Source organism: Salarias fasciatus, chromosome 9 (genome assembly GCF_902148845.1).
Source record: "Salarias fasciatus chromosome 9, fSalaFa1.1, whole genome shotgun sequence".
Lineage (NCBI taxonomy): Eukaryota > Metazoa > Chordata > Actinopteri > Blenniiformes > Blenniidae > Salarias > Salarias fasciatus.
Window position 1 is genome coordinate 20,409,121 of NC_043753.1, and position 23,540 is coordinate 20,432,660.

Genomic DNA, 23,540 nt, shown 5'->3' on the forward strand with positions numbered 1-23,540 from the left:
AGTACACAAAAACAAGCAGCGAGGTGTGTGTGCGTGTGTGTGTGTGTGTGTGTGTGTGTGTGTGTGTGTGTGTGTGTGTGTGTGTGTGTGTGAGCGTTGGTGGCGTTTTGCATAATCGGGTCGGAAATTGACAGTCGGTAAAGCTAGAAAATAAAAACAAGGCAAATCACAATGACTGTGTATATATACTTATATAACATGCAGTTACACACACACACACACACACACACACACACACACACACACACACACACACAGGCATAAAGGTTTGTCACTCGCTCTCGACGCAGATGTGCCTCAGATATTCAGCCAAATGACACTTGATCTAGAGTTCCTGACAGAGTATCGTGCAAAGCAAGCAGAGAGCTCCGTATCGCTACACACCATGGCCGGTTCTACAGGTCGTGACCTCCTGAGTGTCAGGGCGGTGGAAGGCTCTGTGGAGAGCGGGCTCTTTGTGGTTGACGTCCTGAGCGGCGAGCCTCTCCTGGCGCGATTCTGGCGATAGGAAACCGGCGTTCTGTGCCGATCAGGTGGAGCAGACTGAAGCAGGACTCCCCAGCGCCCCCTACTGGGGCCTGTTCCTGTTCCGGCTGCCGCCCGGGGTCCGGAGCAGTGGCGACACACGAGACGCCGTAGATGACCGCGGTGAACTCCTGCTGCTGCGGTGAGAAGCTCCGAACCCGGGCGGCAGCGGAACGGAGCTCCTCTAACCCTCCTGTGTCGAGGATGATTTTCTGCTCTGAAATGACGACTCCAGCGACTCAATTATTGGGTTTCCTCCGACCGTATATGCAATCAGGAGCCCGCGCTGTGTGTTTTTGGCCGGAGCTGCGGTCTCTCACGCCCACTCGGGCCAGTCCTTCCACCCTGCCCTGCTATGTAACGTCCGCCTGGAGACAAACCGCCACAACATCGCTGGCCTCGCCACACGCACAATGGTGGGCAGAACCCCGGGAGCCTGATGACGGGCCGGGCGCGCCGTAAGTCAGCGTGGCGAGGGAGATGAAAAGATGAGCGACGAGGAACAGGAGAACTCCAGGAAGACGGCTCAAATGAGAGGAGGAGGGGGAGGAGGAGAGAGGAGGAGGAGGCCGACGCACCCCGGAGCTACCTCAGAAAAACAACACGGCGGAAAGATAGAAAAGACAAACTAAACACTCACCATCATAGGTGAAGTAGGCTCCATCCTTAAAAACTACAACCGCAGGAAGCTCCGGCAAGGACACCGACTGTTGAAGGCACAAATAAAGTTAAAGCAGTTGCACTGAATCCTTTTTTCTTTATGTATTTATGTGCACCTGGAAAATATGGAGCAAAACGGCTTAAACTGCCTTTGCATAATTGCAAAAGAACAGCATAAAAGCCAAGTCTCGCCTTTATGTATGAGCGGGAAGATAAAAACGCTGAAAGAATCTAATTATTTAAATGACTTTAAACTTGAAATCCGACAAGGGCAAAGCGGCATCAGTCGGTGCGCACAATCCTCGAGAGTATCGATGGCACGGCAACAGACGTCTGAAATCTATCAGCGTTCATCAGCTCATGCGTTCAAAACAGAAAGAAAAGGATGCATACTGCAAAGGCATTACCTCTGGTAAGACCTCCTCTGAAGCAGAGAAGAAGTAAGTATAGACAATGAGTTCGGAGGCCACATCATTATACTTCTCCTGCAAAAGGAAAAAAAAGAAAAGAAGCCTTTTAGCATTTACACAATAGGCGTCAATAAATCTGGGCTGTGAAGGCCGAGTCAATAACCGGCGTTACACTGGGCGACTGTTAAATCAGCGGCTGATTCTGAAGAAGCTGCAGAGCGTGGCGTCTGTTATGGGGCTTACTTTGAGAGGAGACTCCCCTCCGATGTAGAGGAAGAGCACGTCGTGTCGTTTCATCATGTGTTCGAACATCTGCTTGCTGGGAAGCGCCCGGACGGCCGGCCTGCAGGAGCCAAAGCAGCAGAGATTGCTTCATTCTGACCCGCGCTATACCGAAAACATGCATCACAGGGTGGTCATAGAGCTCCTTTTTTTTTTATCCGGTGTGCTGGAGGCGCCACCCAGTGGCCGACGATTCACTTGCAGCCCTAAAGCAAACGGAGCCAAGCGTTTGATCAACCTCTCTGTCACGGATCTGGACTGATTTCCCTCAAGGAGGAGGAAATCTGTCAGGCACTGGTTGATACAGTGGCTTAAATTGGAGCATCTGAGGCTGAAATTCATTGAGCTGTGAAACAAATGTGGCCGGCATTGATAAGCCGGCGCTGGCCGCTTGTCATTAGCGAAGCACGCTTTCATGTGAGACACGGGAAGTTCGGCTGGGCTCCTGGCTTCACGCCATCCTGTGTTAGAAGCCGGACGATGGGACTCACCCCGCCACCCGGTTAGCAAACTCCACGATGTCGTCTTTTGTTCTTGGTCCCTTGTAATTGTAGGCAAGGTCGCCCTTTAACCTGTTAGAAGAGAAGAGAAAGGTTCAGCGTCAACATAAACACTTCAGGAGGGATTTCTATCGACGTATTAAAACCTGTCTGTATGAAACTGATTATGAAAAAGTTAAATATTAGTGTTTAAGTGTATGTAACATTTCAAACAAGGAGAAACCTTTCACTGGTTGTTCAGTTTTTTTGGTTTTAAACAACATTCTTCTCCTTTCAATAATGATTGTCTATTTCACCTTCATGCTAAAATACAAGACAAGAAGTTCCTTCTTTTTAAACCTTAGTCTTACTTCTTTAAGCCTTTCAGTCGATGACATCTATCATTAAAATCTGTAGTCAACAAAGATTTACTCATAAATGGAAAGCTCGAGCAATAATTATGTTTTTTTTAAAGCATATAAAATACAGTCTGGAGAAGTTTCAATGTAAATTTAAGGAATACTGGATGAAAAACTCAGATCTGTCACATGTAGAGCAGAGTATATCTGAAGACAAAAACACTGTAGATATTGTTGAATACTGTTAATAGTTTCCTTGTTGCACACACTAATGAGCAGGATGTAGATCCTAGATCACATTCTTTTTAAAGCACTTAAATAATCTTCAGGGCCATTGAGATCTGCTTAAAAGAATGAACTTCCTAACTTTTCCACCACGGCTGTTGTTTCAGAATCGGTCGGCTATATTTTGATTTTATTACTGCTCCATTTCTTCATACATTTCTTTACAGCTCCACCTAATCCTTCAGTCTATCGTGCAGCTGGATTTGCAACTTATTGCACCGATCGCTGAAGAGAACATCTGGCTCAGCTTTCCACAGAGAACTGAAGAAGCTGCTGTGGCCTCTGGCTCATTATGGCCTCCGACTCATCCCTGACCTCAGGTCAGCGTGAAACGTTCACACACACATTCAACAAAAAGCTGAAAACTTCTCTGACAGATTTTCGCACCACTGGTGGCATAAAAGCCTCCCGTTGCTGCTGCGGATCACGATCGCGCCGCACTTCTCCCTTTGAGCCTGGTTCCAAAGCGGGGAGCAGTGAACTCGCTGCCACGCTGCCGGGAGCAGCTGCAGATGTGAGTTTTGGGGAAACGGCGCCTCGTCCCGCTGGCAGCGACAGCGGCGACGGTTAACTCGGCTGTCGCATCTGAACAGATCTCTAATCACTGTAATGTGAGCCAGGAAGAGGATTCCAACACTATTTAACCTCGACCGACACCACATCCTGGAGAGCAGAACGGCTTCATGGTTCCAGAATCGTCTGCATGTCAGTGCAGATATCAACACGGGTTTCAATCCCCTCCTCGGCTCGTGAGACTGGAGTCGTACACTCCAGAAGAAGCGCTGCTGTAATCACACCGGTTAGCGATGCCTCACTGTGAGCTTGAGCAATCCTGACCTCTGTCATTACCAAAAAAACAACAGCTGCTCGCAAGACGCTTCCCGCTGCAGAGCCAGAAACATCAGAAGCAGCTCGACTGAGACCGCTGTTTGAGAAATCCTCAGAGTTCAGCCGTTTCTGAGACACTCCAACCCCCCATCTGGCAGCCAGAAAACACTCGGCGCAGGTTTCTCCTCTCGTTCCGTGTCGCCTTGACCACGTCTGGGTGCGGTTTTTGACAGCAGAACACATTAAACAGAAAAGTTCTACCACATATGCTAAAAAAGCCTCCAACAGTAGCACTGATAAACCTATGTCAGAGGAAAGTAAAGTTTTCAGAAGCATCAGTGACTAAAACCCATCAGCGACAGCTTGTGCAGATTCAAAGTTTGCAACAAAATAAGTCAACAGAATCACTGCCCAACAGTAAACTACCTGGAAAAGCTTGATCACCACAAAAGGTCAATTTAATCTAAATCATTGCTCCTACCACAGAAAAAAAAAGAGAAAAAAAAGATCCTCTAATTGAGCTCCAGCCGGGGAAACTGCTGGAGTTGAGCTCCTACAAGAAGCAGAATGCATTAAGGATTGCTAAGGTTGCATCAGCCCACAGGGTTTAATGAACTCAGGGGGAAGAAGAACTCTAAATCAAGTCGGTGTCACCGAGGGAGACGTCCCCGGCTCGTCGATGGATGTTTCATCACCCGCTTGGTTTCGCCGTCATGAACCCTGCCGTGAACCTTTGGCAGTTTCCCAAATGAGCTTGATGAAACTAAATGGGGAGCGCGTTATGGCGGCGTAGAGATTAAATGACGGGCTTTCGAATGCATGGAGGAAGCTGTCGAATGTGGGGTGATTAGTCGGCTCATGTCAACGTGAGCGCTGCTGTTCAGCAGCTGGAAATTACCGATATTCATTAATTTCACAGACAAAAAAGATAAGAAGTAAAGAAAAAATAAAAATCAGTACTTTAACCATTAAGAACATGCAAATTTATGAGGATAACATTGATTTGATACTAAATAAACTCCTAAAAACTGTATAATTCCCTCCATAAAATAGTGCTACAGCTAATGAAATTTAATCCGCGATGTGTGAGGAGTTTATCACTTTGTTATGCCTTCAGGAAAAAATGCAACAACACTCTATTCCCCGCTGAGAACGTTATCTGAGGGCATCTCCACAGGCCTGACCCCGAGGGGGAAAACACACAGCGGCGAGGAGAAGCATCCTGATAATGACACAACACGGCTCCAGAAGAGAAACTTTCAGGGAGACGGGAGTAAACAACCCAACGTCGCGAACAACGCTTAAAGATGGAAAACCACCACAGGGCTGAATACCCTGACAATACTTGATGAAAAATATATTTTCACACAAGAACCTTACTGTAAATTCAATGACTCTTGTAATCACATATGAATTTTCTTATTTAACAAAGATTTGCAGCAAAACAAATGACAAAAAATTGTAAACTGTGTAATGAAAGTATAATCAACACGCAGAGGTAGAAAACTGAAGAGAGGCGCTTACAGTTTTATCGTGGGGTAACCGCGAACGCCGAACTCAGATGCCATCCCTGCAACACAGGAAACACGTCTCAGTCAGGGTGAGAGATCATAAACAGCCACCAACCAATCTGTCAAAATCTTCTGTGACTCACACCACATGTGTTAAACTAACTAACACTGCCTGTCATGTTGGCGCCATTCGCCTCATTGGAAAACCTGCTGTTACTGTTAACATTAAATAAATGCCTTTCATGCATTTTTACAAATGAGAATCGATAAAATTGTCAGAATGGCAATAAACGGAATCAGTATTGTTGAAATCTTATCAGTTCTCATCAGATGGTGCCCTGCTGCTCCAGATGCTGAGCAGATGTCAGTGTCTGGGCCCAAAGCAAGTGGAGAGAGGTTAGTTATTACCATGACGGTCCAGGTTATAAATAGAATAAAAAGTATATGTTATTGTATTTACATTTTTCGCAAACCTTGTGATACCGTCATTTTCTTTTTCTTTATTGAAATCAAAATTTGCAGCCTGTCCTTGAACATACTGTCTACCTACAAGACAATAAAACCTGTTACCCTGAAACATTAAACCCTCTCAGCTCCATCAGTTTCAGTCGTTCAAACTTACTTTGCCACCTTTGTCTGTTTTATATGAGCACATTCAACTTCAATACAATTTGCCAACACTCTGAAAGATCTCCTAGAACAAGCAAAAAAAGACATTGTGGGAATATTAGCCAATCACAGGTGAGCTCTGCGCCCATCTGTCTCGGTCACAATGTGACTGTCAGCTTTCGAGCCACTAATATCAGCTGTTGTTGTGTCTGATTCCTTAAATGAACATTGGATTTTATGAGCAAACACACAAACAGCACAGCGTAAGGATTAGCGTTTTAGCCTGTTACGTGCGTGTTATTTACTGGATTAGATTTTTTTTCTCCCCCCTCTGTAACTAAAATTAGACATAGCTACAAAATGCTTCATTTGCATTCTGAGTGTAGAACTACCTGACCACACCATTGACTTTTTTCTGACACGATCAGGCGTCACCATGTTGCTTAAACACACCGTTGATTAGAGTGAATTTTCTCTCTCCAGTATGTTAAATAATCAGAAGCTACGAGATGTTGGGGGTTTGCTCACCTGAGTACGCAGTGGCATCCATCTTTCCCACACGAACCGGCGAGCCCGAGCTCTTCAGCTCCACCCCCACGTCGTGCCATATCGGCTCGAGCTTTTTACAGTAACCGCACCACGGAGCGTAGAACTGGAGAAGGCAGAGAAAGGGGAGAGATGATCAGGTACAACAGCTCATGAATATTCATAAATATGAGTACAATCCAGTAGTGTGTGTTGTAAATGTCTCCCTGCTTCAGCACACATGACTTTTTTTAAGAAGTTCATTTTCTCTCTGTAGAGTTCATGATGCTTTTTCCTCAGAAATAAAATTAAAAAATCTCACTTGTGTAAAGTTGGCTTTGTGCTGACTTGGGTTTATTCGTCACTGTAAGATCTGAATAATATTAGTTGCTTCTGGTAGATGCCTTGAATTAATATCTAATTTATAGTTTAGGCTACAAACCGGAACATAAGATCTGCTATGTTTAGAGCGAATCATGTTTTCTGTCTGTCTGAAAAACAGGAGCGATGGAATGAAGCAGACTCCTTCAGTGCTCATCAAGATCCAAATGACAGTGTCCACACAGAGACAAAGGAATCCCACTAATGTAGCAAACCGTATGAATTAGGTTCGTTGTAGATTAGACCTTTTTGAATCTAAAAAAAATTTGCGATATTTTGCAGCTGCTCCTACAGCTGCGTTTCTCAAAGCTGGGACATTAGAAGTGTTTCCACTCCAACAGAGCCGAGTCAGAAGGATCTGACAGCATTTCATCCTTCTATATAATCAGACAAATGAATCTCAGAAAAACAGGAAACTCTTGACAGATTTTCATGTATGCTTTGACAATAAGCATTAAATTGTTGCACGCTATCTTTTATCTCAAAACAATACGACGAAAAGAAACTAAAACACAACTAACGGCCACAAGATGCCGTTTACATTCCTGAAAATCGCGATCTTAAAGCTTTATGAGCGTTAATAATTTCATTTTTATAGCATCTTTTATACATAATGATTCTAAGATGCGGCTCAAAGTGCTTCACAACAAAAAAGAGGATAATAATAACAAAGAACAGTGAGCCAACCCAAATAATAGATTTATCTACAGCTACTAACAGATGGTTCCATGTAATGTTTTAACAACGTCCATTTCTCAATGCATTGTAAAGCTACAGTTTAATGAAGCTTATTCATTTATCTTCATCAACATTTCAAAATAAAAATTCAAACAAATCTGTTTGAGAAACAGTGGAGTCAGTAAATTCAAACATCATGTCAGAATTCACCATTGCTGCTCTAACAAGCAGCTCTGGGCGCTGGAGCTGCAGACTCTGATATAAACCATCTCTGAGCCCCCCGGCTTTGCCCGGCATGCATGACTTCTCGTTCACTAATCACAAACACAAGAGATAGCCGGCACACCCCCTCCGTCATCACATCCCAGCGCGACTGCTGCCACTTCCGCAAGGGATGATCCAGACAGCGGGGAGCTGAATGTGGAGTAAACCACGGCTGAAAGGACCCAGATTAGCTTTTTTGTGTGTTTGGGTGCGCGCATAGCGTCAGACTCACATCAACCAGCCAGACGTCATTCACCCTGGTGTCTTTGAATCTGTCAAAGGGGAAAAAAACACAGTGAAGTCGTAGCTGTGGTGACCAAGCTGGAAAGATAACATGGAAAAGATCACAATACGGCATACTGGCATCTTGGAAAACCAAACGGTGCTGTATTACAGTGGTAGCTACAAAGACTCAAGTGGTGGGTGCTACTGATTATTTTAACCTATTAGGTTATGATACTTTCATAACAAAGTGTTTTTTTTTTTTGTTTTGTTTTTTTTTTGAGTTAACAAGGCAAAATAACTAAGGGCAGCCTAATTTGAATGGATGGAGCCTTAGGGAAAACATATGTAAAACCTATTTGACAATTAAATTGCATTACACTGTATTACACTGTATTACACTGTATAACATGTATTACAGGTCGAACTGTTGCAATACTCAAATGAAGGCAGAGCTGGTGAATGAACTGAAAGAATACATTACATAATACCAGGATCTACCACAGTGTTAATGGAAACCTGATCTAAAAAAAAAATGATAATAACTCTTAATCTAACTCATTTTACTTTTGAAATCTTGCAGCCTTTAAAATGCCTGATTCCATATCTGGATGTCAGAAGCTTTTGGGTGACAGTCAAGATCTACCAACTGTACAAAAAATTGATCCGATCTCAATGTGCACACAGCCTAACAGAGGTGGGTGAAGGCTTGAAACATGTTTCCATCTTTATAATGATTCAACAAACAAACTTATACAGTCCTCTTTTTCTTGACCCTTATTGAGTAAATATGTGACTGTGGAGCTGGTTTTCTATCACATACACCTGCTTGTTTTTACTCAGCTAAGTCAATTACATATTTTTCTGTCCTTGTGAATTTGCAAAGCATGATACATTTGGAAGCAGTGTATCGCAATCACGACAGATTTGCATACATTGTGCAGACTTTATGGACACATGAGAGGATAAGTAACCAGTGGAGAGATTTTCCATCCACACACAGCATGTTTTCCCACTCTGAAGTGTCATTTCGTGGTCATATTTTAACGGCAGAGGATCAGGAAGCTGAAGCAGAGCATGCATGCAGGGCTGCATCACTTACGTGTCGTCTAGATCTTCAACAAATGCAAGCACTGGTGAACTGAGAAAAGCCGCTACCACTGCGGAGAAACACAGAAACCAGACTGCACGTTGACATCGGAGTGTGCATGTTTATCTGAGGGAGATCCACAGCATCACTGTGTTTCCTCTCCCTCCCTCCTGACTGGAGCATCTCCAGCTAAAGCTGGGCTCCGGGGCTAACTCTGCCTCAGTTTCACCGGCCGCGGCCGGGAGGCTCGTCCGAACACACCCCGGAGTGTGTGAGTCTGTGTGCGTGAGTGGCGTGTAGTCGGGGGTGAGTGAAAGAGTGGACGTACCTCCACAAAGCAGGGACACTTTCACTGCAGCCATCGCTTCGAGTGCAAACAACCAGGAAACTGAGCGGCTAAATCTGCGCGCTGTGCGCATGCGCGGAGTCACGCAGCCTCCGGCACGTTTTACGCGATGACGTTTTTCAAAACAATTTTATATTTTATGCTTTTATTAATTTAAATTTTTTTACGTTGTTCTTTACAGCACTTTGTGATATTATCCGTAGAAGGTTCATTATAAATAAAATCTAACTTTTTAATATGTGAATGAAAAATCTGATTTTTGATTTTTCATCATCTTTTTTGTTCCTGTGGTTATCAAAGTGCGGGGCGCGGTTCTCTCCTATGGCCGCGAGAATGATTCATGAGAGAACAAACTCTCTATGTCACACACATTAATAAACACACACTCACCGATTCACCTCATATGCTTTTGGAAAACAGTCACCACCGAGGAACTTGGAGAAAATGCAAACTCACCTGCCAGTCGGAAATTTGCACAGCCTCGATTCATTCTTATAATATGAAAATATCCCAGCATCCAGCATTTATAGACCTGGGGTGGGTGATGTCTACTTCCCTTCACCTTGACACCCTCTGGATTATGTAATGGGATAATATTGAATGTAAATTTGTTTCTTAACATTCCTAAAGTAGCTTTTAATACTCACCTGATGATCAGATTTGGTGTCACATACGATTCAAAACCTACCACGATTTTTTTCCAGTTCAAAAAAAGACATCTCTTCATATTTGGACTTCTTTCTCTCCTATTTGCATCACTATTTCTAAACATTATTTTTGGGTTCAATAGACTCAAATAACATTTTGTGGACGCCTGAATTAATTTTTTTATTTTTTTTTTTCATTTTAATGCTTGTTTTTGAAGGAAAAAAAAATCTCATTTTTAATTATGGAACAAGACATAGTAAACATTATTACCAATACTCCCCACAAGGTGTCCCTGTAAGACCACAGGCAACAGCCCAATCCTCTGTCTCCTCCAAGCTGATGTAGTGTATATATGATCAAATGAATTACCACAAGCTGTCTGCCACATTCAAAGTGTAACTCAACTCTAAGCATAACCACCATCACACAGCGCTTGTAAAGAAATGCACATATCGTGCAAGTGATGGTGTCCAACTGTGCTTTTACACAAGTGTTACATAAATGTCATTGATGTGTTATTCCAGGACCTTGACTGAGTCTATACCATGCACAGAAACACATAAACAGTAGTTTTACTGAAAACATATTTATTTGTTCTGAGAAGATTTAAGAGATTTAAGAGACTCGTATTACAATATATAATATAATATATAATACTGTTTGATGAGCTTTTAACGTATCAAACATGTTAACACAAACACTTTGTCAGAGTTTACAACAAGAATGAACACAACAGTGGCACACGCAGGAGGATCCTCTCTCATACAACAGTAGCATATAAACGTACGATATGTTGCAAGGCAAAACATGGTTAGCTTCACAGAGTGTGGTGGAAGAGTATTAAATAAATAAAACGTTTCGTGTAAATTTCTATTGAATCTGTCGTGTGGTTCTTGTCAGCTGTGATATGTTTGGAACTGGCGAAGTACCATTTCAGTCATAATTTTTAGAAGCTGTGGTAAAACTATAACGGATTCCCTCTGTCATCCTGCAGAAAACAAATATTGTTATTTGAACTTGCTTCATTACACAAAATCAACTTCTTTTCTAAATAAAATTAGGTCGTAACACAAGATTCTAAAGGACAAAAAAAAATCTATTTTCCTTATGAAGCTCAATATTTGTTCCCTTGAGCCAAACTGCAAGAAAAGATGTGTACAGTAGAAACCTTTGTGTCCAAAGAATATTCAGCATATCATTGTTGGGGACTGAGAAAAAGGGACAAAAAGCAGAAAAAGAGCATGAAACAGTTTTGTAGCCTGTGAAAGAGCTGTACTTTCTCACGGGGTGAATGGTGATCATGACTGTGTTGCTAAATAGACTCATGCAGAGGCCTGTTCTGCTCAGGGCTCATGTGCCAAGTTTGTAAGGGTTGAATGCCTTTGTATTTAGGAGGCTAAAAACCTGGACACAAGCTCTTAGCCTACATTGTAAGGCCTCAATGGCTCCTGCGGGGAGGGAGAAAACTGTCAAAACAATGACAACTAATCCCTCACCAAGAAACATTTTTAGCTGTTCACTTGAATTTAAAATATCCGCCGTGCTCTCCGCTCCGCCACCGTCTGGGTTTCAGAAACCAGAGTGCACTGCTTGTAGTGGGAGGATCCATAAAACACAGCAAAGCATGAATTTCAATCAACTGTTTGCCTTTTTTTTTCACACAACTCCTCTTACAGACAGTTACAGGACAGCAAGGTCATTTGTCTTCTGCAGATAAAGAGAGGTTTTTATTCAGCCCCATGGCAGGCGGAGCTGCAGACTCCCACACTCTGACTGAGGCTGCAGTCAGCCATCTGACCGAACTGAACCCACTCATGTCGTCTTACAGAAACGGGCCAGAAATGACCTCGATCGACCCGTTAAACAAAGCCCTCTTTGCCCCATTTGTCACTCTTTGGAAGGCAACAACAGCGGCGAGATGATTTAGTTTTCCACACAATGACGACACTCAGTCTCCGCTCTGAAACTTCAAATTATCGGTTTTGTGAGCGGGGAAAAAAAAGAGCAACATTACGAGCTACACTTGTAATACATTCACATTTTACTTCATTTTTCAGACAAAGCGACATAAAAAAATCTGTCACTAACATCTAAGTTAATAATTAAGAAAGGAAAGAATCAAACTAAATTAAAATTACTATTTGTATCTTTCCTGTGTTCGCTAATTCAACAAAGAACTGAGTGGAAAAAAAAAACAATTCTTATTGAAATAACCTGCTGAAGTCATTGTTTATGAGCTGTCGGTCATGTTTGTTGTGTTTGTGTTTACTGAATGCCATCATTCCTACGATGGAGCCGTACGCTTGTTGCTGGTGTGTGTCGGTTCCTCTGACCGGGCAGCGCTTCAGGGAGCGAGTTTGCGCGACAGGATGATCGGCTTTTGCAGATGCATCACAAATCTCTGCAGAATCCGGATCAGCGGCCCGCAGGAGAGACGACAGAGATAAAACAAGTCGATAAAAAAAAGAGAGTGTGCTGGTCAGAAAGAGTAAACGGTCCAATAAGTTACATCTGCTCCCACATTCCTGCTGATAAGTCCTCACTCCGCTGAAGTGTGACGTTTCAGTTCCAAGCAGCATGTTTGATAATGCTGCTGAGGTCTGAGGACCTCCATCACGGCTCCGGAAGAGGCACGGCGGTGGCGTCACAGAGAACGCCTGCTGCTGTTCCCGTCATCTGCTATCTGCTTGCATTCTGCATATAAACCCAAAAATGGGCCCAAAAAAAAAGAAAAAAAAGCTCAGCAGCTTTAAATTGGAGCCACTGTGTGCAGCGTTGCGCAGTTTGGCTCCATTCGGTGACAGTTTTGGATTTTAATGGACAGTTTGTGTGAATCCTCATTCCAGGATGTCAGTTTCAAATGGAACCAGATGGTAGTAGGACAGGTTGGTGACGTACGCCTCCGTCTCCTCGTCGCACACGTCCCCGTCCATCGGCAAAAACTCTGTCCCGTCCTCGTACCTGGAAATCGAATTAAAGACACGCTGATCAACGGGCAGAAAGGCAGAAGACTTGACAAGTTTCACACATCTGCTGGGGTCGACTCGTGCTGGAGCTCTGCAGTAGCAACGTCTCCATTTAACAGTGATGCATAATGTTGTTTTGTGTGAAGTGCTGTGAGGAATGCGTTCCTCTTTTGCTTCCTCCACACGCCCAGGGAAGGAAGAGGTGCGCAGACCCACTTCCTCTGCTGCACAAAGAGGGTGGAGGGGTTCACATTTGACTTCTTTGACTTCTTCTCTCAGCAAATTAATTATTATACACTCAAAAACAAACAGCGGTAGCAAGAAAACCAGAGAATACCCCAAAAATTGATATTCAAACATGAAATCAGGCCAGACATGCAGAGTATCGGCTTCTTCAAGACTCACGTGTGCTCGACTGAGTCTGTGGACGAGGGCCTCTCTTTCTCTTCATCGATACTGTGATCGAACACGATGGTTTCTGTGTTGGCCAAACAGAATCCGTTCGACCGCATGATTTCTGCAGGAAACAAGAGAGAGAGAGAGAGAGACGCCACGTCAGGGCCCGAGTTCCATCCTGGAGCTTCGTCGATGTCGTTCCACAGCAGTACCTGAGATCTTGATTGGACTCTGGAAGCACGGCTGGATTCTGTGGACCTTATCGTTCCTCAGCACCTGGTCCAGCGGCGACCGCTCGAAGAAAGTCAGCATCACCTCCGACCTGGAATACTGGAGAGCAAACGTTTTTATCGTTTAAATATTGCTCAATTTTCCCAAATGTTGAAAAGTTGTTTTCTTTAATCTAATTTAACATTTGTTTAAACCTAATCACCAACCTTGCAGGGCATGTTGATGGCGTTCTTCAGTAGTCTTTCCACCTCGTTCAGCTTCTCCTCGATGTCGCTCGCCTCTTTGATTTTCACCAGTCCTGCACAGAACAAATGAACACAGAGCAGATCGCAGTTAATCCTTCTTTCCTGGATACATAAGATGTTTGTTTTCTTTCAGTTTTCTTTTTAGTTAAACCCATTTTATGCTCCCTCCATACTGCTGAGGCACAGTCAGTATTACTCTTGACTATTTTGAGTCCATCACTAAAGATCTATGGTGTCAACAACGAGCTATAGAGTCTCATATATAAAACAACTATGGCACAAAATGCCACACTGTAACTATTTGTGTCCGATGACCTTTGGAGGCAGAACGCCGTTATCCTCACATCGGTCAGGACAGGTTTGAATACGTCTTGAGAAAGGTTGATACAAACACAGGAGCGACTGTGGCAGTCCTTAAAAATAACCTTTCTCTTAACAATGCCTCTCGATATTTACCTCACGGAGGGGAAGGTGAGAAAACGCAGCACACATACGGCATAAACCGACGCCGTTATACCGCCTTTGTTATCACTGGAGTTTATAACAGGGGAAATTAATAGTGGTGGACAGCGAGGCAAAGAGAGGAATGTCAGCGATAACATGCTAATCCTGCGTTAAAGTGGGAGTGGAATTTAAGAGACGGCGGAGTATAAAATCTCTACATTTCGCCACACGGGGTCGGAGTGAGCATCATTTACAGCCGTCCTGGATGTGGTGAGGGGAGTGGAACCGTCCGGCGTGAGTGGTCCAGGTAAAACGCAGTGGCACGGCGGTTAGACTGAAGTGGGGGAACCAGGGGGAGGCGGCCTGAAGCGCCACCATGCTCGCTCTCAGCCTCATCCATTCATAATGAGGGCGTTACACTCAGGGGGCTCAGCGGTGATTGGACAGTTAAATCAGCACAGGTTCCCCGGGAGACTCTGGGAGCTCACTGAGCCTCCAAAGAAGCTTCTTTTGTTTAACTGAGAGGACCGTAAGGACCAGTTTGTGACGAATAAATACACATTTTGAAGCTTCATACTGTTTTTTAACAAAGAACAGAAAATCCTGGACACACCCAGATGACGCTAACTTGTTCAAAGGTTAATTTCTTTAAAGCCAGTGACAGTATACTTATTGTTGCCTCCAGGAAGGTTGATGCTTAACAAATAAGTACCGTATGAATTGTCAAATGAAAACATTGAGATTGTCAGACAAGAACCTAAAAGATATCAGAAGTTCACAGCAAACCAAAAACACAACATTGGTCACAAAAATTAAAAAAAAACAACAACATATGAATCAAATACATCGTGTTAAAGGTGCTTATTGGGTCATTTGGTCCTAAATATGATCGTAGTCAGTGTATTTGTTTACTTAAAGAACTGTTTTTAGATTCATGCACCTAATTTTAATAGTTGTTGTCTTTTTCTTTTGATTTCGATCATGTGATTACTGTTTTCTCTTCCTTTTTGTTTTAGTATCACGATTATCACCTGCATGAAAAATGCAACATTAATAATATTTATCTGATAATGAAAATTCAACACTATTTAGCAACCGTAAACATACCCAAACAGAAAATACATCACCACGGAGACTTAACCTCACTCTCAGTCCTCTCAGCTGTTCCATGGACGACATCATTAAGTTCCTACCATGTAGTGCATTAAAGATTTGAATCAATCCTAAGGTGGAGGCGGGGTGGGAGTCTGGGAGCCTCAGAACACAGAGAGGACTCAGAAACAACGGCTCCACTGTGTTCAGGAGGCGTCGCTCTGAGGATTTGAAATGACGACCAGTCAACAAAATTCACTCGCTTTATGTACTTTTTCAACTTCGGAAGCATCAGTGGCTGTTAGTCACATCATTCACACACACAGCCCACACAAACACACACACACACACACACACACACACACACACACATATACACACATACTCCTTCGGGTGTGACATGGGGTTTAGTGTCTTGTCAAAGGACGCTTCAGCACATGAACAGGGTAAAATCAGGCCCATTGACTGAATCTGCTCAATCAATCAAAATACAGTCGGTGGAGCATTCGAACATTCCCATAATGCTTTGCACAGTCTGCACAGAGTCTGATCATAAAAGACATTGATCTGTTTGTCAGCACCGTCATCTCCTCGACCAGTTGTCATTTGGTTATTTTTCTCAAAATATTGATCGTGAAGCATCACATGGAGACAAGTCCAGCAAAAATAACATCTCTCCAACACACTTACAAGACGATATTTGTACAGCTGCTGTTTCTCGGCAACTGAAATGTTATCTGCGATCGATTTCCACTAACAGTATCTGATTTAATCACAATGATCTCCACGTTCAGTGAATCTTGAATAAAAGAAACTTGAAGTGCCTTTATAAGGTTTACCGTGCCACACCTTAATGCCTCAATCTTCAGACACTAACTGCGCCGCTAAACAAATGACCCAGAAGGGGCAGAGGGAGGCAGGGGGGGCTGTTTCCTCCAAATCTCCTGTTGAAGTGTTTATTTCCTGCATGGATTTCCTGGCTACAGTAATCCTAGTGCAGAACTAATTATGCAACGATGGCTTCCCTTAAAAGTTACTTAATTTACTCATCTTAGCTCACTGCAGAAAATATCTTCTTCTGTGAAAATATTTGGGTTTTTTTTGGTTACTTCAGTGGTTACCTGCACCATCAACATGCCATGTTGACAAAAGACTTTACTGACGGTATTATCTTAAATAACAGAGTGCAACAACAAGAGTTGTGTAATGTCCTCACCCCCCACAAACACACTTCTACAACAGTCACATGATGTTGCAAGAAGCGCCGCATTTCAATTATCTTCTGCAGGGATCTGATAAGCTCTTGTCAGCAGAACACTGAATCATGCTGCCTCTAACTCACCCGGCTCTGGTCAGCATGTTATTTCCAGACGCCTCAGTCAACACAGAACGCCAGAAATCATCTTTAACAGACGTGAGAGCGAAGACGTTCAGAAGAGGCTTTCGTTTAAGTTGCACAGGGCAGAGACTGCTGTGTCATCCGTGCAGAGACGAGGGTTAATGCACGCCTCAGCGTGAATGTATGAACGGATCCACTCTGTTCCAGATGTGCCTCGTCCGTCCGCCGGGCTTCACGAAGAAACCAGGTCACACCGACACAAAGTTTAAACTTTGGCCTTCAAAATCTAATCAGTTTGTCGTCAAGTCAAACAGACGAAGTGAACAAATTCAGAGATCAAGAGACACTGTGTGTATAAGACCTAATGCCTCGAGCAAACAGTGAAGCTGATCTGTAAGAGTTTGAAATGTAATGTGTTTACCATCGGCTGAACTCTGAAGTTTGTTATACTGAGTGAGTAACGGCTCTGGGAAGGTCCATAAATTTAACTGAATAATCTCCAGAAGATACAAAGCATAATGTTGACATGAGAAACACTCTTACAATACTTATCCTGCGGTCTCTTTTTAATAAAGGGAGGGGTGAAGGAGTGCACGTAGGAGTGATTTTTGGACGCGGCGTGCGTCGGCATTCCTCGATGATATCTGGTTCGCATGGAATGTGAGCAATGGCTTCCTGTCTGCGTTCGCCGCGGGGTCACGTGGAAGGTAAGCGTTACGAGGAGGCTTTAACGGAGCTAAATAAGGGAAGCGCTCTCCTCTCGCCCACGCCGTCTCCCTCTCATCATGACATCAGTCTGCAGAGCCCCGCACGCCTTGCTGGTTGCCTGGACGCAGCACAGAAACAGGAAAACATGAGCCGAGCCCGGAGAGGGAGGCCGGGCGGAGCGAGAAAGGCCAGAGCTGCGGGCTGCTAGACTTTCAATCTGAGTGGCAATCAGAATGGATGCAAATGAAATATTGAACAGAGGCAGAAATCAGGGGGAAAGCCATTAGGCGAGTGTTATTAACCCTGCGGTTCACCGTCCATCAGAGCAGCCGGAGTCACTTTAGAAGTCCTGACGTCTGCTGCAGCTCTGATATCACCCTCTAGCTGTCATCGGGACGGACGGAATAAGGAAGGGAAAACGTAGTCATGAGATCTGAAATATCTCTTCTAAAAAAAAGCAGCGCTGTCCTCACCGGAGCGCAGATTTCCAGTTACCACCGAGGAGATGTTTCCAAAACATTTGTGTAGGCTCAGCGGGGAGAGACAAAGGAGAAAGAGCCAAGGAGGCTGCGGGGAAAGCATAAACACCAAAACGAGCGAGGAGCGCTGCCAGATCGACGGCGCTGGCAAGGCACGTCGGCGTGGGATCCAAACCTCCAGCACTATAGGCTCAACCTGGCAAAACCCCGGCCGGCTCACAGCAGCGGCTTCAAACTGACTGATATCATGTGATAGAAATGCCTTTCAGCTAGTGAAGGAATGTATTTCCAACTAAAAAATCTTCAGTCGGCCATGTGACTTCTTAGGAAGTCTGGTAAGAAGCAAGTCAATTTCAGTTCCATAAATGAGCAATGTTTCAGTTTTACGTTTTTTAAATGAAAAATGACAGTTACCAAACAAAGGCATGAATAATCTTTGGTGAGTAGAACCGTTACTTCCTGTTTCTCTGAAATTAACACTAAACTGATGACAGTCAGAATAAATCAGAAAATACTGAAATAGGTGCCACTTCACTGGCATTTCTTACAACTAAAGCATTCATTGTTGGAGTTTTCATATTGAAAATATTCAAGAAAAAGGGGGGAAAAGTGTAATTTAAACAAAATGTAGGAAGCCTCTCTAAACCCCAAATCTAAGGAGGTTGAGGAGCCTTTTCATGATGATCTTTGCGTATTTCCCCTGGGTGTTTTCTCAGGACATTCATGCTTCCTCCAGTCTAAAAACACACTTTGGAGGCCAGTTTGTCACTGCAGGTGTAAATATGATCAAAGTAGAGAAATGGGATGGAGATAGGAGGGTCAGTTGCGTATTCACCCAGTTTCATCCAGTAAATTTTACATCAGTGGAGTTTATTTACCAAACACCAAAAATAAAAAATGTCCCCAACATCCCGTTAAGACTCACTATTCCCTGTTCGGGTGAAGCAGGTTTCCAGGAATAATCCTGTGTCAGTACTTGAGCTATTCCCCCCATGGGGACTCCAGCTCCTCTCCACACAGAGGCCGGGGCAGAGCTCGCAGATCAATGTGGCATCTTCCAGCTCCTAAATACTGACGGCGATTAGAAACATGCTGTCAGCACACTGGCCTTGTGGTCTGCAGGCTACGTGATAGGTCTGCTGAAGTGACATCCGAAAGAGGATTCTGTTCATTATTAACCTGTCCTGTCCAAACAAACACGAGGCTGGGAAAGTTCAGACCGGTCCAGAACCATTCCTGATTTACACTGACTGCGATCGATTGTTTTGTTGGAGCTGCCTTGGATTAAAACTGCTAGAACAAAACATCCATATCTGAAATTCTGACGCCCAATAGTTCAAATCGCTGTGTCAGGGTGATTTATATTTTCACTGTACACAGCTGTTCTCTTCGCTTCTGTCTGTAATCCTTAAAAACCCACGAACCAGCAGCTGTGGTGAAGTGAGTCAGAATGTAAACAGGATCGTCACTGTGGAGGCGGAGGGGGGCTTCCTGTGCAGGCAGAAGCTTTTCTGGGGAGAATCCACAACTGGATGTCTTCTCCAGTTAAGAAAATAAACCTTAACTTTAAAATTGGAAGGATGATCGTTGGTAGTAACATGATTTTCAATTGGATGAACTTCTTAAAGTTCCACAAAGTTTGGAGAACTTCATGGGGAAAACTGAAAACGTCTTTTATAAACTTGCAAAGTGAATGTCTGAAGGTCTTTGCTGAGTAAAATGTGAAACTACAAGCTATGAAACAGAGCTGTTAATTCAAGAAAATAATGATTAGAAACACGATCAGGTGATAAAATAGAGTTGAAGAGAAGGTGAAAGAGGGGATGTACATTATTCTGTGCATGAGGCGGCATAATGAGCACAGTTCCTGGCCTGAATTTAACCCTTAAAATGTAGAATAAATCCCTTTAACAGGCGAGTGTCTCAATAGTATCTTCAGCATAGTATCTTACTTTAAAATGAATCATGAGTTCATGACATTATTTGCTCCAAATTTACCTGTGGCACAAAGGATGCTGAAGCTGGGATCAAGTCTAAAATTCAAACTTTAAGCAAGTGAATGTGTCATTTTGGCTAATTTTCCTTTTCCAGCTGAATCTATCCTATAGTATAAATAGCATCTGTGACTTTGGAAGTTCACAGGGGTTAAATAGTAAGTAACTGCATTGAAAAATCCACCAACAAACCCATGGGTGAAAAAATCCTGAATGCTTCAGGCAGTTGGTGTGATTGAAATTTAAGATCTTTATATGACAAAAAAAACATGCAGAACAAAGACTTGGGATTGCTACAAATGGGATTGTGTCAAAGTTTTGCAGTAGAAGCTAAAATATTTTGAGGTTTTTTTTTTATAAAGATCTAAAATAAAATCCTTATGTATGCATTTTTCTTGCACTAAAATAGAAATAACTGGCTCTGTGGTTGTGTCAACAGATGCTGTCATTTTACAGAAGATCAAATTGCCTGCGTGGCCCTGAACCAAGGAAGACATCTGATTTTAATATTCATCATGTCATCTGGCTCAAACTAAATAACGTCATAAGCAACAAGCGGATTTTATGGGTTTTTGTGAGATTACTGAAACTGACATGATAAGAACTGGATAATAATCCCATAATTTAATAATACAACACTAAAAGACCTGTCAATAGTATCATAAAGATATTGATCCATGACAGTTCTCGATCAGACCAACCTTCTATGAGGGGACACTTGGACAGGAGCCTCCTGTCCTCCGGAAAAGACTCCAGCAGCCGCTTGAACAGCCTCCCCAGGTCCGAGTAGCTCCGGTGCAGGTAGAGAATGTTCCGGTCGGACCACTCGGTCCGGATCTCGAAGAAGTCCTCCTCCTCCCCGCGCTGGCTGATGATCAGCCTGCGGATCCCGTTCACCCAGCAGTCCCGCACGAACATGTTGACCAGGGAGGTCCCCTCAAACACGGCCGATGCCATCCCGCATGCTGGAGGGGGGGGGGGGGGGGCCCGGACCGCGCCGTCCGGGAGGGGGGCGCGCCTCGGACTGAGGCCGACAGCCGAGAAAACAAGTTGAGGAACTTTTGGCTCAGCCCACAGAGGAGGAGGAGGAGGAGGAAGAGGGCTGGACATGGACCGATCGGCCCATCACAGCCTCAATCACCTCCAACGTGGCATCAAAATCAGCTGATTTTCCTTTAAATATTGAGAAAAACAAACAATCCAAAGTCCTGTGGTCCTCTCTCGTCCCTCTCCAGTCGCTGCTGCTTCCTCTAAAATCCTTTGCATTAACTTCACTCTGGCTTTTCTCTCTGCAGCTTCCTCCCCTCCCTGTCTGTCCTCCCTCCCTCCTTCCTCCTTAACAGGGTATTACTGAGCAAGAAATGGAAAAGCCTGCAAAAAAATACAGTCTTTTAACCTCATAACCAGAGGAAAAAGCTTCATCGCCCTTTGCTTCTTTTGTTTTGTTTTATTAGTGTTTCACAAACTTTCCAGTAGGTTTTCTCAAATCAAGAGTTCCAGAAAGAGGTTTATCTGTCCTGATCTTCCACCACAGAAAGTACTTTGTCTTAGATGTCAACTTCTAAAAGGATTCAAAGCCTTGGTTCTTGGATATAAACTCCTGGCTCTCTCTATTGTCACTTTGTGGTCATGCTGCATCTCCTCCAGCTTCTTAAAATGGCTCTTTGTGGCCACGATTTGATGTCTGAAGCAGTTTTGCATCTGTTTGCAGCAATGACTGGGTCTGTCTGCGATCAGTCTGCAGCTCTGTGGAGGTTGAAGGAAACCTGGGGTCAAAGAAGCAGAGATTCGGGGGGGGGGGGCTTGACGCCATGGCTGCTCTGAGGTTTGTCAAAATTAGATTTCAAATGCCAAATAACACTGTAATAAGATACTTTCTACATATCCAATGCAAAACTGAGAAACTGCTATTTGCCTTTATTTTGTGGGATCTGAAATCTGCTGAGCTGCAAATAAAAAAAAAATATGTGGGTTTATTGGTCTCATTGAGCTGTTCAGTTCATCCATGAAAAACAAGCCGTCAGTCGTTCTCTGACTGCGGTCAGGGGGGGCGAGCAAGGTGCTGGAGGAGATCTGGGAACATTTAATCGCAAGACTTTCCTTTTCCAACCTCACAAACGTCTTTTCTTCAGCAAATACAAGCGTTGGAGCCAAAGCTGCGCAGCCTGCTCCAGTGACCAGCGGTCTACCGTGAAGAAGCAGAGACCAGTAAAACTGCTCACAAGAAGCCACAATCCAGGCAACAAATGGAGATTGAGCTGTGATTAATTAGAGCAGCGGGGAAAGGGATCGTCTGCTAATGGTTCTCCTGGAGCGCTTCGCAATAACAGAGCCCAGGAAATAGCAAGCGGTGAAAACCTCCTTCGCCGTGCAGTCACACAAATGCAGCGAGGAAATCTGCTCAGATGATTGAAAATGGTGCCGTTGAGTTCATGAGAAAAGGAAATTCAATCGGCGTCTGACGCGTTTTATGAGGCGGAGCAGATGGTTGGTGCAAAAGTCTGAATTCCTGCCCACTTCTTAACTTCCTGCTGCACCTTTACGAGCGAACCACTCTCACTGAGGCAAATACAAATGTCCCAGAGCAACAAATCAGCCGTTCGTGAAGGCATGAAATTTCAATTTGTCACATTTCAGGAGTCAAACATTGTCCCGTTTCTACCCGACAGCTTTATTTCCAGCGACTTTATAGCATATTGTTGGAAGCAGACAAAGAGGCGAGAACGAAAATAAACTGTTTCCCATCAAATGTTTCTCATTTACATGTAAAAACATTTGATCTTTTCAAACATTAGAGCTGGAAATGTTCACTTCCCAGAGTTCTGAGCACGGTTCAGCGTGCTGCTATAGGCCATACATTCATGAGCTCTTCAGATCGTCCACGTGGTCGTGGGCGTTCTTCGGACGTCGACTTCCAAACATTACCTACCATTACCGTATATCAGGACAAAGGCAGAAATTACACAGTGGGAAGAAGATTGCTGCGTTGACCCGGAATGACAAAGTCGCTCCGACTGGCTCTGAAAGCTGCATCGACGCCGTTCAGCATGCAGATTCACAAATATATTTCATATAAGGCAGTCAGCTTTAACAAATTTCCATCTATAAAAGCACATTTCAGACTTCCGTTTCCGGCATGCCCGAGTGAGCTCGTTAAATACCTGCGCTCCGACTATTTTTCATCTTAAACGGCCTATTAATGATATAACTCCACCCAAAGAAGAAAAGCTGAAGAAGAGACGACCACGAAAATGAGCTCTCATAACAAGCCGAGCAGAAAAGATCCTAAATCAGGGAAAAACGACGAAATGAAGTCCACTCAAAAGCAGCTAACGCTAGATACTAGCTTAGCCCAATCAGACACCGGGGGCGATATGCTAATGCTAACCGAGCTCCGAAAGTTCCGAGAAGAATGTGGAAACGCACAACGAGACATCATAGAGTCTCAAACGCGCATGGAAGCTTCGATTGGAGACATTAAGAAAAGAATGGACACACTGGAGGAGAGACTGACAGATGCTGAAACCAGAGTGAGCAACTCCGA

At 43.9% G+C, this 23,540-nt stretch overlaps 2 protein-coding genes across 2 annotated transcripts in view; both read right to left on the bottom strand.

Moving 5' to 3' along the window:
* Window positions 1-9,527, bottom strand: part of tmx3b (thioredoxin related transmembrane protein 3b) — a 32,253-nt gene extending 22,726 nt beyond the window's left edge. The window contains exons 1-9 of the mRNA XM_030099891.1: window positions 9,437-9,527; window positions 9,121-9,178; window positions 8,029-8,068; window positions 6,477-6,600; window positions 5,353-5,398; window positions 2,369-2,449; window positions 1,839-1,938; window positions 1,593-1,670; window positions 1,166-1,232 (exon numbers count right to left, since the gene is read on the bottom strand). Of these exons, the coding sequence (XP_029955751.1) occupies window positions 1,166-1,232; window positions 1,593-1,670; window positions 1,839-1,938; window positions 2,369-2,449; window positions 5,353-5,398; window positions 6,477-6,600; window positions 8,029-8,068; window positions 9,121-9,178; window positions 9,437-9,527 (685 nt within the window). The remainder of the gene's footprint in view (window positions 1-1,165; window positions 1,233-1,592; window positions 1,671-1,838; window positions 1,939-2,368; window positions 2,450-5,352; window positions 5,399-6,476; window positions 6,601-8,028; window positions 8,069-9,120; window positions 9,179-9,436) is intronic.
* A 1,790-nt stretch (window positions 9,528-11,317) lies between these two features.
* pxdc1b (PX domain containing 1b) lies at window positions 11,318-21,037 on the bottom strand. The gene is made up of 5 exons (XM_030099929.1): window positions 20,698-21,037; window positions 13,902-13,993; window positions 13,677-13,794; window positions 13,474-13,585; window positions 11,318-13,063 (listed from the first exon to the last, which is right to left on the bottom strand). The coding sequence occupies exons 1-5, from the start codon at window positions 20,951-20,953 to the stop codon at window positions 12,940-12,942; spliced, it is 702 nt and encodes a 233-aa protein (XP_029955789.1). The 5' UTR covers window positions 20,954-21,037; the 3' UTR covers window positions 11,318-12,939.
* Between the last annotated feature and the right edge of the window lie 2,503 nt (window positions 21,038-23,540).

Bases quoted from the DNA above. Each gene is read 5' to 3' on its own strand.
- pxdc1b (XM_030099929.1), bottom strand. From the start codon at position 20,953: ATGGCATCGGCCGTGTTTGAGGGGACCTCCCTGGTCAACATGTTCGTG. The intron at 13,795-13,901 runs GTTGGTGATTAG...TTTGCTCTCCAG, and splicing joins CCATCAACATGCCCTGCAAG to TATTCCAGGTCGGAGGTGAT. The intron at 13,586-13,676 runs GTACTGCTGTGG...TGTTTCCTGCAG, and splicing joins GAGTCCAATCAAGATCTCAG to AAATCATGCGGTCGAACGGA.